The following is a 15,778-nucleotide window of genomic DNA, read 5'->3' on the forward strand; positions in this document are numbered from 1 at the left end:
CTCCCATAACTCCTTGCATTTACCATGGCTAATCCATACAAACTACACATCTTTAGACACTAAGAAGAAATTGACCATGGCCAATCCACCTAGCCTGCACACATTTGGACTGTGGGAGGAAACCGAAGCATCCGGAGGGAACCCATACAGACACAGGGAGAGAGTGCAAGCTTCACAGAGGCAGTCACCCAAGTCCAGCATCAAACCCAAGTCCCTGGTGTTATGAGGCATCAGTGCTGGTCACTGTGCCACCGTACCACCCGGTCATTCAGAGCCAAAATGTATTTCATCCTGAACATGCTGGACAAGCAGTAATTTTTTTCACTTTTCACAGGTTTAAACTTCTACCAGCAGGTCAAATTAGTGAATTTTATCAGAAGAGAAATTCACCAGTGTCGTTGCAATGAGTGTGGGAAAACATTTAGCTCAAAATCAGAAGTTGTAAGTCATATGACAGAAACAAGCCACATAATGTCACTGCTGGACAGATCTGCCTGGGATCAGCCACAGTAAGTGTTGAATTCAAATACAATAAGTCCCCATTTTATGTTGCCCCATTTTATTTACATTGTTTCACTTCAGCGTCAGTCATTTAATGGGACCTGTATTCTCATTCAGTGTTGCATTTTTCATGTTAAAATAGTTTCATGTTGTTTTGATAAGAGGGTCATATCTGATTGTTGCCATTTTGGAGCAGTCCCTCCTGCTCTGTGACCCTTTCTCTCACTGCCAACCTCTCTTGCTGCCTAACCCACCTTCTCACTGCCAACCTTCTAGTTTGTGGCCTCTCACCGCTCCTTAACTGACCCTCTGCAGCCTCTGCGACTCCTGAGTCTTTCCTCTTGAGATCCTCTTGCCAAACTTCCTGCTCACCAACTCATCTGCTTGCCACTCCCCTCTCCTGCACCCTTACTGAGTGAGGGCTCTATAGATGAGCAGCGAGAAGCAGGAGGACTGCTTTGACTTCCTGCAGGTAGGTTTTTCACCTCCACTTGTTCATTTGGAAATATGCTCGAAGTATTGATAACTTTTGATCTAAATAGCTTCCTGACAAGCTACTGGAGGTAGTAGTAGAGGCTGGGACAATTTTATCTTTTAAGAAGTATTTAGATGGTTACATGGATACGATGGGTATAGAGGGGTATGGGCCAAACGCAGGCAATTGTGATTAGCTTAGGGATTTAAAAAAATAAGGGCGGCATGGACAAGTTGGGCCAAAGGGCCTGTTTCCATGCTGTAAATTTCTATGACTGTATGACTGGCATCTGTCCTGAATTTGCTTTTCATTAGTTTGATCATATGATATTTTAACTTTTGTCGTGGTTTATATTTGAAGAAATGTTCTAGGTTTATGGATTGTAATGTTTTTATCCTATATCTTTGTACATCAACTCCATTTGTCTTCTCTCAAGAACACATTTCCTGAGTTGTTCCCTTTAACTTGGTTCTCTGATGCCAAGGGATCGATGCTGTATCTGCTTTCTGAACTCCATCCAAGATTTTATTCTTCATTTCTCTTAGTGACCAGAATTGGACATGACATTAAAGCTGCTATCTTGACCAGAGCTCTCCACAGTCTGAGCATGACTCCCACCACTTGTTTCCTACTCTCTCATCTAAGTAGTTCAGAAATATGTTTGTGTTATTGATTGTTGCTATGCTGAGATGGAGAACGTGCTGGATTTACTGGAACCCCGAAGTATTTTTTAACTTCACCCTTAACAATTTTGCCAACATTTGTGTAGCGTTTGCACCATTTCGTTTCTCTGCCTTTTTGCACTTATTCTGTTAAATTGCATCGGTTATTGTTCCACTGTTTTTTTGGACTCATTTTATGTAAATTCCTTCTGTAAACGTAATTGCCCTCTGACATGAAATTGTAGAGTTCCTGCAGCGCTAACCACTGTGCCACCATGCTGCCCTCTGTAGAAAGTTCAATTCCCATCTTGGTAGCTGGAAGAATTTCCAACGGGATGGTGATGAGGTGTTGGTGTGAATGCTGGGTCGGGGGTATGGAGAGGAGCCTCAGGGGTCTCAGTGGTGGGACGGGGGAGGGTTATTGCACTTTTGATCAGGGCACCCTTTAAAGACGACGTCTCAATCTCTGCAGCTGAGTTTTGCTGACACATTAGGTCCTGTCCCTCCCTCTAAGGCAGCATGAGTCATGTCCCCTTGTTTTTTTGGCAGTGTGGTGGAATCTGGAGACTAAACCGACCAGTTTCACTGGACAGAAAGCAACACGCTGCCATTTTTTCGGGCAGATTTCACTCAAGATAGTGGAGCAAGTTATGTCGGATCAATGTACCAACGTCCTTCCAGGAATTTGCATATCTGCCAGATACCCTATCAAATTGGCAGGAAGGCATTTGACACTGTATCACATAATCAACTGGCAAATTCTAACTCATTCTTTGCAAGGCGTTTAATTGTTAATTTTTGTTTTCCCACATAAATTTGGTCCAGCTGGCCTAAAAAAAAACAAGTTAGTTAAGGACATAGTTCTTTCAGAATATTGAAGTTGATGGAATGGAATATTTATTGAAAAAAACCAAGTGTTTTTTAACTAAACCTGCTGTTGCTGAGGATTTCTTTTATTCATCAATTTCTTTGAATGAATGAGCACAACAATGAAGGCAGGTTATCTATATAAGATTGAGCAAAGCATTTCATGCCTTGTTAGCATTTCCACATATGTATGTTAAATATTTAACCATCTTTGAACAACAGAACTTAATGGTTTAGTGGTGATACACTGTCACTAATATTATTTCACAGTGGGTTTTACTCTTAACACTTTCGTCAAACCACCACTTTGTGAACTATATGTAGTCTACAGTTGTTAATTTAAGATATCATGTTTAAATATTATTTAATGCATTGATTTTATTGTTTCTGTTTGTAGATATTACTTTCCTACCTATGAAAATGATGCTCTGCTATGCTCGCTATCTGACTGTGAGAGTGAATCTGTCGCTGACAACCAGATAACCAACATTCCCGTCATAGCAGAAGATATTTCAGACTTGCAAGCTTTAAAAAAAAGCAGTATTCTAAATTCCCTGCAGCATTCAGATACCAAGAACTAACATTCACTTTTTCTCAGTACAGAAAGAAATATCCACAATTTAATAGCAAAAACTCCTAGCAATCTACTGGTATAATGGCCTCATCAAAATACCATGCCAATTTTAACCTTACTGGGGTAACTAATTTATTTTTCTGGTGAAGAAAACAGAAATTCTGGTAGGTAGTACCATTGATGAGTGTTTGTACACTTGAAGTTGATCGAACAATACATGAGCAACAAAGCTGCATGATAATCACAAAGTACTGCTCTCGTTTATACGAGAACAAAATAACTTTTGAAGTAATTTATTTTATTGTAGTGTGTCAGATATTTTAATCTTTCTCATTGAGTTTGTGGATTGCTTCTCCCTTCACCCCAGATAAGGAGAGGAAGGTGAAAGAATGCCTCAGCTCCAGAGATTCAAATTATGCTCAAATTATGTTGGTGATTTGCCGGATGTTGAAATGAAGAATTAAATTTAAAGTTTTTTTTTAAACTTCCATTGTCTGCCCACCTTTTGGGACAGTTGCAGTCATTATTTAGCAGGGCAGTTTTCTGCAGTACTGCAGCAGTTTTGTGAATGAAGTGAAAAGTTATTTTTAACAACAGAATACCTTAAACATGGCAGCATTTTTTTTAAACTTGCTAATTTAACATGTTTGCATGAATTCCTAACTTTGCTGCACAAAGTTGTGAACTCACTCGAGATAACAAATTTTAAAATATCACAGGCAAGAGGAATGAAAAAGGTCCTGAAAACGTATGTGGTACGGCACATATGGAAAACAGTTTACCATTGTAATTAAATGTTACTGTCATTTTACACTGTAGATGGAAAGTGTTGCATTTCTGTGTCATTGCACATTGGCAGCTGTGCTGTGGCATTCTGAAAATGAGCACAGGAAGTGACTAATGGGCACATTATCCCAAAGTGCAAATTGGCCTTTGAAAGATTTAATAAACATAAGTAGTGTATGTATTGTAAGACTGACTTTTATTTATTCATGTCTTAATATTAGGCAGTTCAAGGAGGAAGTCTCCCAAATATAGCTGTTTGAAATTTTTGCTGGAATATTCTTATGACAATTACAAAAGTCTAATGTTAAAGTGGTTGTGAGTTTTCTATCTTGCTGGATCACTTAATCTCAGATTTTTAAAAATAAAGTTTGTACTCCAGCTTTTCACGTTAAGCAAACATGATGCGTGTCTATGCATATCTGAGAGATTACATCAATTATAAGTATCAAATACATGAAGCAGGCAGCAGTTTTGGTGACCATATGATGACCATAGAATCCCTACTGCGCACAACAAAGCCATTCAGCCCATTGTGCTTGCACTGACAATTCACCCAGGCCCTCTCCCCATAACTCCACATATTTACTCTGCAAATCCCCCTGACACTAAGAGGCAATTTAGCATGGCCAATCAACCTAACCCATATGTCTTTGGACTGTGGAAGGAAACTGGGGAGAATGTGCAAACTCCACGCAGTCACCCGAGGCTGGAATTGCATCCAGGTCCCTGGTGCTGTAAGGCAGCAGTACTAACCACTGTGCTGCTCAACAGAAACAGTTGTATGATCTTCAGTTTAACTTTGATTAAAAATAAATTCAGAAGCAATTGAACAATTCAAGCTGTTTCCATGAAGGCGTTTATGTCTTAATAAAAGTTCAAGCAGCAAGTATGTTTCAAGGCCATGCCAGCAAAGGTGGTATTAAATCTTTGTTCCAGTATTACAGTGTCAGAACCATGAACTATTTCCGTTATGTTTGGCATAATTATTTTTAAAACCATTACGAAAGTTCTTATTAGTATCATGGTTAGAAACATGGAAGTGAAAGATGATGTTCTGCAAATTATTTGTAGGATTAATAAAGTTTCCGCCTCAATTGTTCTCTTGTAGCTCAGTGTAATTTAAAGCAATTGTGCTTTCAGTAAACTGAATTTTCTCCATCCATTAGGCTATGTTTACCTGATAGCCAATAATGAACCTTTATGTTTGGCCAGAATGTATTTTAGAAAGATTTCTCTTCAAGCATTTTTTTAAATTTGTCCCTGGGACGTGAGCATCATTAGCTGAGCCAGCATTTATTTGCTGTCCCTAACTGGCCTTGAGAAGGTGATATTAAGCTGTTGCAGTCCATGTGATGTAGATACACCCAGAGTGCTGTTAAGGAGGGTGTTTCATGATTTTGTCCCACTGATAGTGGAAAAAAAAATGACAATACAGTTCCTAATAAGCATGTCGTGTGGTATGATGGGGAATGTGTAGGTGATGGTTCTCCCAGGCGTCTGTAGCCCTTGTCCTTTTCGATGGTAGGGGGTTGCCGGTTTGGAAGTCGCTGTCAAAGAAGCCAGTGCATTGCTGTAATGCATCTTGTAGATGATACACACTGCTGCCACTGTGCATTTGTGGTGGACTGAGTTAATGTTTAATGTGGTCAATGGGGTGTCACTCAAGAGGGCTACTTTGTCCTGGGTAGTGTTGAGTTTCTTATGTGTGGTTGGAGCTGCACTCATCCAGGCAAGTGGAGAGCATTCCATCACATTCCTGACTTGTGTCTTATGCGTGGCTTTGGAGAGTCAGGAAATGAACTACTCACTGCAGGAATCCTAGCCTGTGACCTGGTCTTGTAGCCATAGATCAGAATTTTCTGCCCATTCACGCTGGTAGTATCTCGGGGCATCCAGATCTGAAACGTTGACTCTTCTCTGTCCAAAAATGCTGTCAGACTTGCTGAGATTTTTCAACATTTTCTGCTTTTGATTCAGATTCCAGCATCTGCAGTATTTTGCCTTTATCCAAGATGGGGTACAATGCCTTAACTTGTCAGTTTGGATCTTGTGGGGACTCTCAAGAATGAGCATGTGAAGTACAATACAGTTTGATAGCTGTGTTTTTTCTCCCCAACACACTTTCTTGTGGGGACCATGAGTTGGATAGGTGGGATTTTGAATTTGGTTTTGGAGCAAGCAAGGAATGGATTTAGATTTGATTGGTCCTTTCTGAGCATTGACTTTTTAACTTTAAAGATGGAATAAAAAAACTTCCGATCCTCCTTAGATACAGGGTGACACCAGAGGACTGGTAAATTGCAATGTTACACTTAAGTCCAAACATAAACCCAGCAACTACAAGTCAGTCTTACTCTCTAACTTTGATCTCAAAATTTTAATTGATAACTCTGAATTTGAGTAAATTTCCAGTTACAAATGTCTGATAATCTGGCATTTGACATTATGCCTTTTTTTATTCATCCATGGGACATGGGTGTCGCTGGCTGGCCAGCATTTATTGCTCATCCCTAGTTGTCCTTGGAAGACAGTTAAGAGTCAACCACATTGCTGTGGCTCTGGAGCCACACATAGGCCAGACCGGGTAAGGACAGCAATTTCCTTCCCTAAAGGATATTAGTGAACCAGATGGGTTTTTACAAAAATTGGTAATGGTTTCATGGTCATCAATAGATTCTTAATTCCAGAGTTTTTTTTATTGAATCCAAATCTCACCATCTGCTGTGGTGGGATTCAAACCAGATTCCCAGAACATTAGCTGAGTTTCTGGATTAATAGTCTAGCAATAATACCACTATGCCATTACCTCCCCATGACATTTTACAAGCTAAAGGTTAGTCTAGACTTGGTTTTCTGTATTGCAGTAAGTCCTGCTTTTCTCACTCTATGCATTGTTCAGTGGATGTCTTGTGTGTATGCTGTGTGACTGAGGCCTCCCTTGTAACTGAGAGTTTATGGTCTTTGACTCTTATCTGGATCTGCTTTAATCAAGCCCCGTGGTTTATTCATAGTTTTCCTTGTGTGACTGAGTTTAGCAGATTGCAGCTTATATGATTTTTAAACTTGCGTGATTATTAAACCTTTAAGGAGATATATGACCCATGGGGAGGGCCTGGCTTATGTGAGCACTGCAAAATGCTCGGTATCAGAACAGTGTAGCTGAATAGCTGTATATTTCTCCCTAACACTGTGGATGCCTTTTGCTGAAGGGTTAAACCTCAGTTGACTTGTACCTGCTAAACTATCAATGATCTTGTACTACTAATTTATATTTTATTGTTCTTAGTGTTTAAACAAATTGTATTATTGTGTAATTTCTGTTGCTGCCAATAATGGCCAGATCATTATTGTAAAAGCGAATTGGCTGTCAAATGACTCAGCTGACTAAATGAAGGTTTAATTAATTAACCTCAGTGGTGGGAATCTTTTGGAACCGATAATCGTGGACGAAATTGATAATCACTTGGACAAGTATGATTTAGTAAAGGAAAAGCAGCATAGATTTGTTAAATACAAATAGTGTTGAACTCGATTTGAGGTTTTTTGATGAAGTAACAGGGTTAATGAATGTAATGCGTTGGGGAATTTTTACTTCCACGTACTCTCAGAAGAGGCACTTGGTGCTGATCCTGGGACCAAGTGCAGGGAGCTGGTGTAAAAGCAAATGGCAGATGGTGTGTGTGTGGGGTGGGGGCAGTGGCGTGCAGCAGAATATGCCTGAGGATGGTCACTTAGATTATTGACAAATGTACTGGGTGGAAGGGATGTACGGAGGTATCCAGTCTATGAAGGGCTGTCCAGTCAGAAGAGGAGTTTCTGATGAAGCCTCCCCCACCTTCCTGCCCAAAATAATTTTTCTATTTCCTACTCATATTTATCTAGTGCCTACCAGCTGAAATTGAGACTAGGCAGGAAAAGGCCATTAAGTGGCCATTTGTGGAAAATGGCCACTTCCTGTCTGAGGCCTTGTTGCCCCACTGAGACCTGTAAGCAATTTCATATTCTCTTCCCCCTCCTCTCCACCCTCCATGCAGACAGCAAATGTCAGGCCGATGCATTCTGTAAGCCTCGATGTGCAGTAATGTGCAGATGCCAAAACTTTGCACAATGCTTTTCATATCCAAAGAGAAAAGAAATATATTCATAGTTTTCAGCTGTTTTATTTGTAAAAGGCATAGAGTGAGTCCCCTCAAAAAAAAAATCTTCCCACCATTCCCATGCGTTTTTGTGTTGTGGCAACATGCTGGCATTGTTGTTAGCACTGCTGCCTCTCAGCACCAGGGACCTGGGTTCAGTTCCTGACTTGGGTCACTGTTCGTGTGGAGTTTGCCCATATCTGTGTGGGTTTCCACAGTCCAAAGATACGCAGGTTAGGTTGATTGGCCAAACTAAATTGGTCCTAGTTTCAGGGAGATTAACAGGGTAAATATGTGGGGTTATGGGGATAGGGTGGGATTGTTGTCACTGCAGGTCCAAAGGGCCAAATGGCCTCCTTTTGCACTGCAGGGCTTCTACGGCGAAACATGGTATTGAAATTAAGCACAAATACTGTGAAAATTAAAGAACATGGGTATTTGTCACTTTACTGCTCACTACAGTATTCTCAGTAATACTGTGCAGCCCAGTGATTAACATTAATGTCATCTTCACGGAATTATTTGCATCTAGGATCATTACATTGTCTCTTGGCTGTAACTGATTTATCATGTAACTCGACTGATATGCAGCACCAGTTTGGCATAAATTTCTTCCATAAATTCTTTAAGCATCCACATCACGCTCTCCCTGCCCACTGTCTGAGCTTGAACCAGACCACTTGCAGTTTTTGCATTCTATTTGACTGTGAGATGAGCTTCCAGACATATGGCAGCTCCACCACCAAAACCTCCATCTTGAAAGCATTGTTCGGCACTACCGCTTCCTCAGCTCTCTGCTGCTTTAACTTTCATTGATGATTTATCTTAAATTTGACAATTCCAATGTTCAGCCTTATTGGGCTCTCATTTTCAATCCTTTGTAAACTTGAATTTGATTAAATTTTGCTGCTCATATCCTAATTTGCACCCTGTCTTATTTGCCCATCGTCTCCGTGCTTGCTGACCTGTTTTAGTTGCCGGTTAAACAATTCCTCTATTTTAAAATGCTTTCAAATCCTTCCATTGTCTGGCCTCTTCCTGTCTCTGCCTCTGTAGCCTTCCCTGTCCTGTCTCTGTAACCTTCTCAAATCCTGCAACCTTTTGAGATCTCCAATTCTGATCTTTTGCACATCCTCAATTTTAATTTGCTTTTATTTAAAACTGGCAGCCATTGCATTAGCTGCCTAATCTGGAAACTCCTTCCTAAACCTCTCCATCTTTCTGGATCTCTCTCTCTCCTTTAAGATGCCTGCTGCATAGAATCTATCTCAACTGTTTCAATATCTCCTTATGTGGTTTGGTTGATATTGCAACTGAAAAGCGTCTTGGGAAATTTTACTGTATTAATGATGGTAGTTATATAAGGTGCAAATCATAATGTTCAAAAAAATCAACATTAAGCAACAGTTAATTAACTCATCAATTATTCAATTTCCTTTATTGCTCATTTATCATAATAGCTTTGACATTTTCCAAAACACAAAAAATAATTGTTTAGCACACGTAGTAGCAAAGAGGAAAAAGTGCATTACAAAAAAATGATGCTTCATTATTGCAATATATCAGAGCAAAACTACAGGAAAAGAACTAGAATTGTCCACGGCTATTACTTATAAAAATAAGGAATGGAGATACAACTTGAGTTTTAAATTTAAAAGAATCAGTCATGTATTCTGTGCAAAACTATGACAGCATGATTGTGATATGAACTAAACTTGAGGACCATAATCTATGTGATCAGTCATTAATTTGTGGAATAGACTGCCACCTAGTGTAATAAATTCTAACTCAGTTGAAGTGTTCAGTGGAAACTGACTAATTCTACAAGTAGTTGGGGATTTTGGTTTGGAGCAGGAGAAACGTAACAGATTTCAGTGAACTAACTGGGACAAATCTTTTCAAATCCACTTTCATCTATTTTCTGTGCACCTTTTAAATAGAACATCAAGAACTTTTCAAATGACAACCCTTTAGAAAGTACCACAGATTTATTTTAGTATCTCTGACAGGAACAAATGTCTCAGTCAGGGAACAATATGACTGTTAGTGCTATAGCAAAACTAACTTTCAGGAGATTGACAAAAAAAATTGAGGAACATGCTAATTAAATCTGTGACACTACTTGGTAAATCATTGCATTTCTCAAATGTTTGGCAGGTGGGCCTTGAAAAAGGGTGTCTCTCCTCTGCCTAACTGAAAGGTCCTCATCTCAGATTGGAAAACTAGAAAAGCATTTGAGATTGAATAATTAAAGAACTGGACTTTCTTATCTGGAGATAAATGAATAATGTGAATCAGGTAGATTAGGGTAAACCAAGGGACATTGGTGTAAATTACATAAGCATGGAACTTGGTTAGATATCAGGAGGTTTTTGTTTTCAGAGTGCCGTTGACCTCTGACAGTACGTTGCTGGCACAAGCAATAAGAATTGATTCACTGCAGATATTCTAAAGGGAACTGAGTGAGTTCTTAGCCGTGTCTGACATCACAGTGTATAAAAGGTAGATGGGATACCAATCACTGACTGACTGACATGGCGTGGTGATTGAAGCTAAAAGGGCGACACAGCAGAACAAAATCATCTAGCTTGAAAGACGAATTAGGACCAAGAGTGAGTCCCCCTCTCGGGCAGAAAGCATCTAGAAGACATGTAGGGACTGGGGCAGCTGGTAGTCTGTTAGCTTTTGTATAGTTTTCCCTTTTATTAATTAATTCCTTTTGTATTTAAGACAAAGTATATGAGCTTGCATCATTATGCATGGAAATCTCATAATACTTAATTTGATTGTAGTCAGCAATCAGAGAGGAATTTCCCATATTTTTGTCCTACTGAATTGGCTGAATATTTCTCCTCCCTTTTGACAGACCCAGAAGATCATGTGGCTACCAGTGGGTAGATGGCAAAGGTGGGCAGTGGGGGAGGTGGAGGGGCTGGTGGAGAAAACCAAAGGGGATCATGATACACAGATAGAATATATGAGGCAGCCTAAATAGATCCCTGTTCTTGTCCATTATTTTCATATGTTTGTATGAAAGTTGATTCAGAGCCATTTTTTCACTGTGGTTTAAGGTTCCAAAATAGAATTTGATATTGCAGAAGCTTATTCTTGACACTTATTATTTTGTACTGAAGTAAAATAGTTTGTAACAATATTCATTTTGTCAGAGAAGAAAAAATATTAGATTTAGACTGTAAAGTCCCCCAGATCTATTGGGATTTGAAACGTTAAAATGCTCCTGAGTGTTATAGGTGAATATGTAGTTATGCTAAAATATTCACCAAGTAATCTGCATTTACACATAACTGAATCTCAATGCAGGAATACATTAAGTGCATAATTTCCAATGGCTCAAAGTAGCAAAGTAATGAGCCAAATTTTGCAATCGACAATGAAACTGTCGGTGGTCACCGTCATTCCTCTGTGAAACTTGCAGCTGCTTCTGGCATCCACCTGTAGTTAAATCCAGCAGTTGCTGCCAGAGATTACCTATGCCTCCACAAGATGTGCTTTTGCAGTCCTACATAAGAACATAAGAACATAAGAAATAGGAGCAGGAGTAGGCCATCTGGCCCTTCGAGCCTGCCCCGCCATTCAATAAGATCATGGCTGATCTGTCGTGGCTCAGTTCCACTTTCCCGCCCTCTCCCCATAACCCTTAATCCCCTCTCTTATCAAAAACCCATCAACCCGCTTCTTAAAAATATTTAGCGAGGCAGCCTCCACCACTTCAACGGGCAGAGAATTCCAGAGATTCACCACCCTTTGAGTGAAGAAGTTCCTCCTCAACTCCGTTCTGAACCGCCCCCCCTCTATCTTGAGGCTGTGCCCCCTAGTCCTACTGTCTTTTTTGAGCGGGAAGAGTCTTTCCACCTCTATCCTATCCATCCCATTCATCATCTTATACGTCTCAATGAGATCTCCACAGAAATCAGTAATTTGGCAAAAACCTTAATATTTTACAAATTATTCCCACTGTAAAAACAAAAATGTTGTGCCTTGCTGAATAAGATGTAACTGAGTTTATGATGGTGCATTAAGTCACAATTACTGCTGAAGAATGTCACTGGCCTGAAAGATCTAATTTTAGAAGTCTAGTGTGTCATTCCTTCTATTTCATGATTAAGAGTCTGTAGATTTTTAAATTAGTGAAAAAAAACTTGAAGATATTTAAATATATCACCTTCATCCCACATGAATGTCGCAATCTTTATTTTGCTCTTTGTAAAATGGTTAAAATGTGAAAGATAATCAGTGCTCTTCATTTCCTGATTGACTATTCAAGTTGTGTAATGACTGCATTGTTTCCAGACACCAGCATTCTCTATAGTTGGTGCCAATGCGAAACTGGTTCCATAACAGGGGAAATCAACACCGCAGACTTTGCCAGATTTTTGTGGGCAGCTTTCTTCCAAATCACCAGCAAGAACTGGTTATTCACCACTGACAACAAAATGTGGACTAATATTTTCCAATGAAACTAGACAATTCCAACATGTGATGTATTTGTTATCCTCATTGAGTGAATATGCTGCCTGTTTACTGAATTCTACTTCCAATGTCAGTGCTTGTTTTGCAAATACACACTTGCTCTCGGTTATAACCAGCAGGGTTGACTTCACTTTGCTAGCCTTTGGCATTTGAAGTCATAATTTTTGCAATTAAATGGCAGTATTTTGCCACAAAACTTGCTTTATTCAGTTATAGAAAGTTGTGTATGAATAAAAATACGTTTTATAAATCATTTTGAAGCATTTAATTCATCTAGTGTTCCTCACAAAGCTCAGTAAATCATTTCAATTGCTGGTTTTAGCAGTTAAGTGCTGTATGTTTTTTTCCAAGACTCATTTGCCCAATTAAAACACCAAGCTGAAGTGTACTTAATGTTTCATCCAGTTTCCTGCTTTCTGGACTAATATTCATAAAAATACAAGCCTGAAATGTAAAAATAGAAAACTTCAGTCACATTGCATCTTTAAGCCTACAAATAGTCAAAGAAAATGTAACTTTACCCAAGGAGTGTTTTGCTTGATTCTGGCATGAGATTTCAAAACCTGTTCACCTGGATTAAAGTGCCAAGTTCCTACAAATCTAAATGTTGCTATAACATTTCTGTCCAAATGATTTGATGCTGTACCGATGTTAAATATCTTTTATAAACAGTTAATTCCAAGAAATGATTGATAACAAAAATGCTGTCACTGCTGCAAATCAGACACACCTCTAAATCCTTCTGATTGGCTGCTACTTGTTTGAGATTGTACGTGGCCTTGAGCTGCAAGGGAGAGGGAAATGTTAGTGAGTGTTATGCAATCTGTTTGGTGTAATCTGGTTCAATAGCTGACAGTGTGTGCAACCTGTGAAATGTGGGTACCTGCCACAGTGCTAAGTGTGAGAGAGTGAGGTACATTAATGCATTCATTAACTTGAATGTTAAGTAAGATTCCTCATGGAAACATTTGGTCAATGAGTGAGAGGGGTGTGATATATTGAGCAGTGTGTGAGTCTAGCAGTGCAGTTGATGGGCTATGACATTCTCTGACCTTGATCATTTGTGTAAGGTTATTGAAATTTTCCCACAATGCATTCAAGTCTTTGGGTGTTGATTTCTACCATGGATTGCCATGTTAATCTGATCTCACTGATCTCTGACAGTATGTCTATCTGGGCCTCCTACCGTTTTTAGAAACAGCACTTCTCCAGTGCAGGGTTCAAGTTCCTTAGAACATGCTCTCTCCTAGGTTGTGCTACCATCTTATCCTCTTCCAAGTCAAAGTGGTTTGAACAAGGACTTCTGCCTGCTCCAGTTACAATGTACTTTCCCTTTAAGAGGTGCCAGCTAGCTTCAATGTACTATCCTCATGCAACCACCACTAGTGCGATTAACACTAGCTGCAGGATACAAACATGAGAATGAGCAAGCAGGTTGAAGTTGGCATACTGCTCTCCTCACATTGAGTAGATACTGGGAAATTGTGCATTGTGGGCCACTGTCCATTTTCAGACCCCAATTATCATCTGCCTCATTCTCCAAAGTTCAGACTACCTGGAGCCATCTATGAATGGACGCTGTTGACATGTGCATGGATAGCACACTGAAGTCATGTTGTCAGTGAATAGCTGTTGTTATCCAATAACCACCCTTTGATTTGTCATGGTGGCTTAAAATGCAGCCGGCACAGCTCACAGCTGCAGAATGAAGGTGTCCTGAATGCTGCCAGGATATTTTGCTGCATAATTTGTTCCCATGATTGCACACAAACTAAGAAAGTGGAAACACTTTCAGTGTGGTAGAACTCAGAGTTGATATGCGGCACCCACAAGGCAATGTGCATGCAGTCAATTGTACTCAATTGTACAGGAAAAGCCTGCAACCTTTGTGAAGATATATTCTCTCCCAGCCTGCTGTTCTTCAGCAAGAGACAATAAAACGTAACCAGTTTCCATTGAGGTTTCCTGTATGCAACAGAAGATGGCAAACTCAGATGTGGCAAATACCCCCAGTTCTAGCTTGTAAGGAAATAGAAGCATAAATGGTCATAGCCACAGTCCCCTTCACAGCCACTGGTAATGCTGACCTTACTTTTCTGAGTCACAGTTATGGCAGCAGGCTCTGGCAGATTCCTTTAAAATTGAAAACATCACAAGGATATTCATGTAGGAGAAAATGCTCACTCAGCAATAGTAGAAGAGGTGATCAAAAGCATGTTGGAAAGATAATTTTTAAAAAGAATGGTTGGCATCAAACCTAACATGAAGAGAGATGGTTGTGATTGTTCATCTCAGCTCCAGGACATTTGCTGCTGGTGTTCCTGAGGATAGTATGCTAGGCCAAATCATCTTCAGTTGCTTCATCAATGACCTGCCTGCCAATATAAGGGCAGGAGAGGGAATACTCAGTAATGATTGTGATGTTCCATTCCACTCATAGCTCCTCAAATGTGAAGCTGTCCATGCCCTCTCACAGCAAGTGTTGGACAACATTTAGGCTTGGGCTTATAAGTGACAAGTAAAATTCATACCATACAAGTGCCAACAGCAGCACCATCACTGAAAGCCCTGCCATCAATATCCTGGAAATTAACATTGACCAGAAATTTAGCTGGATTAGCCACATGAATATTGCAGTTACAAGAGCATGTCAAAGGTTGAGAATTCAGGGGCAAGCAATTTGGCTTCTAATTCTCCACAAAATCAGGCCACCATCTCCAAGGCACAAATGATGGAATATTCTCTGGCATATGTCTGGGTGAGTGCAGTTCCAATAATACTCAAGAAACTCAACATCATCCAGCATAAACGATACATTTGATTAGAATCCACCACTTTACACATTAATTCCCTTCACTGTGTAATATTCACTGCACTGCAGCAACTGGTCAAAGCTGCTCTGGTAATCCCATCTAAACCCTTGATCTTGTCCATTCAGGACAACAAGAGTAATAGGCATGTGGAAAACCACCAACTCCAAGCTCCCTCCAAGTCTCTCACCATACTTACTTGGAATTATATATATGTTGCTTCATTGTAATTAGATTAAGGTCCTGGAACACCCTTCCTAACTGCACTGTGGAAATAATTTTACAACATTATCACAAGGTGGTGGTCACCACCACCTTTTCGAGGGTAATTTGGGAGAGGCAATGCTAATCATAACAACAATGCACACATCCAAACACAAATGAAAAGGAAAGTATTTTAAAATTGGGAAGAACTATAGAAAGGAGGAGAATTAAGGGAAGAAATTTTAGAGAGCAAGAGTGAGATTGCTGAAGGT

The 15,778-nt window shown here is 39.8% G+C and overlaps 2 protein-coding genes across 2 annotated transcripts in view; one reads left to right on the forward strand and one right to left on the reverse strand.

The window, feature by feature from the left end:
* The window catches only part of znf277 (zinc finger protein 277), a 44,042-nt gene extending 39,990 nt beyond the window's left edge, over positions 1 to 4,052 (forward strand). The window contains exons 11-12 of the mRNA XM_080191057.1: positions 335 to 509; positions 2,903 to 4,052. Coding sequence (XP_080047183.1) covers positions 335 to 509; positions 2,903 to 3,086 — 359 coding nt within the window. The 3' untranslated portion in view covers positions 3,087 to 4,052. The remainder of the gene's footprint in view (positions 1 to 334; positions 510 to 2,902) is intronic.
* Positions 4,053 to 12,810: 8,758 nt separating this feature from the next.
* The window catches only part of LOC145344367 (uncharacterized), a 36,926-nt gene continuing 33,958 nt past the window's right edge, over positions 12,811 to 15,778 (reverse strand). The window contains exon 13 of the mRNA XM_080191494.1: positions 12,811 to 12,936. Coding sequence (XP_080047620.1) covers positions 12,811 to 12,936 — 126 coding nt within the window. The remainder of the gene's footprint in view (positions 12,937 to 15,778) is intronic.

Source organism: Carcharhinus amblyrhynchos, chromosome 6, assembly GCF_965287045.1.
Source record: "Carcharhinus amblyrhynchos chromosome 6, sCarAmb.v2.hapA, whole genome shotgun sequence".
NCBI lineage: Eukaryota > Metazoa > Chordata > Chondrichthyes > Carcharhiniformes > Carcharhinidae > Carcharhinus > Carcharhinus amblyrhynchos.